Source organism: Miscanthus floridulus, unplaced genomic scaffold (genome assembly GCF_019320115.1).
Source record: "Miscanthus floridulus cultivar M001 unplaced genomic scaffold, ASM1932011v1 fs_663_2_3, whole genome shotgun sequence".
Lineage (NCBI taxonomy): Eukaryota > Viridiplantae > Streptophyta > Magnoliopsida > Poales > Poaceae > Miscanthus > Miscanthus floridulus.
Window position 1 is genome coordinate 36,654 of NW_027097079.1, and position 3,347 is coordinate 40,000.

General features: G+C 55.5%; 1 protein-coding gene across 1 annotated transcript; it reads left to right on the plus strand.

Annotated features, from left to right (window-relative positions):
- Window positions 1-2,709: 2,709 nt before the first annotated feature.
- Window positions 2,710-3,024, plus strand: LOC136532586 (uncharacterized). Its single transcript, XM_066525177.1, has one exon. It carries the CDS (start codon window positions 2,710-2,712, stop codon window positions 3,022-3,024), a length of 315 nt encoding a protein of 104 aa, XP_066381274.1.
- Window positions 3,025-3,347: the final 323 nt, after the last annotated feature.

Below are 3,347 nucleotides of genomic sequence, written 5' to 3' on the forward strand. Positions count from 1 at the left end.
AGACGGAGTCGGAGAGCTCATCGAGCCGGTGCAGATCGATTATGCGCCGATCACCCCAACACCTGCGACTGCAGATCTGATCTCGGAACCGCCTCTATGGTTGCCTTCATCGACAACTCGCCGCCCGCTTCCTCACTACTAGAGGAGGCAGATCAACAACGATGATCTAATCGCGTCCATCGATCAGGTTGGTCAGAAGCTCGTCGATTGCCTCTCCATCGCCGAATCGGCTCTGGAAACTCTGGTTCAGCGCTGACCACCCTCCGATCTAGATCTATCGGAGGCTGCTCGGAAAACTCCAAGGGTAATAGCCCTACCCTTCAGGCTCACCAACATCGCCGCCACCTACCAAGATGCCCTAAGGGGCAAATTCGCCGACCAGGTTAGAGATGTCCACCCTCTCGCCGACCAGATCGCCTACCAGCTCCTGCCGGCTGTCAACATGTTACACGTCGGCCGATGCCCCGGAACATCCCTCCAAACCATCCTGAAGGAGAATCCGGACTCTGAGTCCTAGGGCTCTACAGAGACTCGCTGAAACCACCACCGAGCAACTTCCTCTCCCTCCTTTCTGTTGGGGCGCAATTTTCAACATCAGCGTCGATAGCCCCCCGCGGGAAGGGGAGACCAAGGAGGACCGCGCCGCCCGCCTCAACAGGAATGTCAACCGTGCGTAGCGCTGAGCAAACGAGGTTGCCCTTGCGATGACCGAGGCTCAGCTTGACTCGCAAGGAAGGCCACTCCAATGCAACCTCAACGACGAGTTTGTCCGTGTTGACGGCCATGACGTCTACAAGACCCCAAGTGCCAACTTGGCTATGGCCGCCAACGAGCTCGCCCGGCTCCCGCAAACACCGGAGGTCGCCAAGGTCACCGCCATTGCTTAAAGCGACACACTGCTAGGTCAACGAGATCCGCTAGGATCAGAGACCTCCATACTCCACAAGTTCAATTCATCGATCAGCCGCACCGAGATCTGATCGCCGCCCAAGTCGTTTCACTGACCAGCACCGCGACGACAGACAACCCCTCCACGGGGGAGCTAGGGGCAACCGCATCAAACATCACCGCCAACACGACCAAGAGGTCGACTAGGATGCCCGAGTGCACCTCAATAATCTCTGAGATGCGCAATGACGTATCGACGAACGCCGCTTCGGTCACCATGAAGAAGAAGTACACTGTCGTCAAGAATACGAGCAGGAGTTCGGTAACCCGAATTTAGCTCTCGAGCCGCTCAACGCCGCCAACGCTGCAGATCACAGCGTTGACAACCCCGAAGGGCCCCCAGCATTCACAAGGGCGCTCCGAACACTTCAGTGGCCCCGTGGTTTCAAGATCACTAGGGTCGAGCCCTTTGAGGGAAGGATGAACCCCACACAGTGGCTACAGGCTTACACCGCTGCCGTCCGCGCTGCCAGAGGAGACACCAGTGTCATGGCGAACAATCTTCCCATCATGCTAACACCAACCATCATGAACTGGTTCACAAGCCTCGCCCTAAATTCCATCGGATCCTATGAAGAGCTAAAGAAGGTATTCACCGATAACTACATGGCTACGTGCACTCAGCCGGGCACCAAGCATGATCTAAGCCGCATCTACCAGAAGCCGTCCGAGCTCCTCTGTAGCTACATCAGACGCTTTTCTGAGATGAGGATTTCTATTCCTAACACCATGGAAGCTGAGGTCATCACCGCCTTCCTCCGAGGACTCCATCACCGCGATCTCCACTCCAAGTTCAACTACAACCACCCATGGGGAATGGTGAGATGATTACGACCGCCAACCAGTACGTCGACGCCGAAGAAGCCAAAGTGCGCTTCAACGAGGATACGGGCATCCATCGCCCAACTCGCCGCAGCGACGATCGCCCCGACGACCGACGCCACAACGACCGCCGCTATGATGACCGTAATCACCATTGGGACAATGGCCGTGATCAGCCAGAAGGCACCAAGTCTGGTCAATATCGCCGCCACCGACTAGCCATATCATCGCCGCTGTTGATGAGCCTCGAGCCAAGCGCAACTATGACGAGCGGTACAAGAAGATCCTCGATAGCCCATGCCCTCTCCACAAGAACGCCAAGCATAAGATGAAGGATTGCCTCAGCTTGGCTAAGGAATTCCAGGCCAAAAAGCCCGACGACAACAACAACGACGGCGCCGAAGGCCGCCGACCACCTGGGGGCAATAACAATGCCTTCTAGGATCACGACAAGGTGGTCGCCACCATCTTCGAGGGCCTCGCCTCCACCAAGAGCAGAAGAGAACGTAAGCTCGCTGCCCGTCGGGTGCTCGCCGTCAACGCAGAAGATGCCGTCGCCAACCCTTGCTATTGCCCTTGGTCCGAGGTCCCTATCACCTTCAGCAGGGCTGACCAGTGGGCGGACATCCCCTACATAGGGCATTACCCACTCGTCCTAAAGTGCTTTTTAGAAAAGTGCTCATCGACGGTGGAAGCACTCTGAACCTCCTCTTCGCCGGAGCCCTAAAGGAGCTGGGCCTCGAGATAATAGATCTCACACCCTCCGACTCCTTCTGGGGTGTGATACCTGGCAAGGCCTCCAAACCGCTTAGAGAGATTACCCTACCAGTATAGTTCAGCACGGCAATCAACTACCGCGTTGAGCACATTAACTTCTACATCACTGACTTCAACACCACCTATCACGCCATACTTGGTCGGCCAGCTCTAGCCAAGTTCATGGCTGTACAGCACTACGCTTATCTAGTGCTGAAGATGCCTTCGCCTGCAGGAGTCCTGGCCCTATGGGCCAACCTCTCCATCACCTACGCATGCGAGACAGAGAGTCTCGCCCTCGCCGAAGCCACCGACCTCTCCATCCAGATGGCTAGCGTGGTCAACGACGCCAAGACAGTGCCCGCCGATGACTTAGAGATCCCCTCACTGGAGCCTCCTCACGCCTCTGCCAAGTCCAAGGAAACTAAGGAGGTCAGCCTCAGCCTTGACGACCCCTCCAAGACCGTGAAGATTGGGGCTCACCTCGACCCCAAATAGGAAAGCGCGCTTGTCTCCCTCCTATGTGCCAACGCCGATGTGTTTTCTTGGAAACCTCCAGACATGCCATGGGTACCACGGGAGAAGATCGAGCACTCCTTGAATGTCTCGCCGACCGCCAAATCGATCAAGCAAAAACTCCGACGATTCAAGCCAGACAAGAAGGAGGCTATTAGGGTAGAAATAAAATGGCTCCTAGCTATCGGATTCATAAAAGAAGTGTATCATCCTGAGTGGTTAAGAAACCCTGTTCTCGTTCAAAAAAAGAATAAAGAATGGAGAATGTGCGTTGATTACACTGATCTTAACAAACACTGCCCTAA

Excerpts from the sequence above, each read along its gene's own strand:
- LOC136532586 (XM_066525177.1), top strand. The coding sequence starts at position 2,710 with ATGGCTGTACAGCACTACGCTTATCTAGTGCTGAAGATGCCTTCGCCT.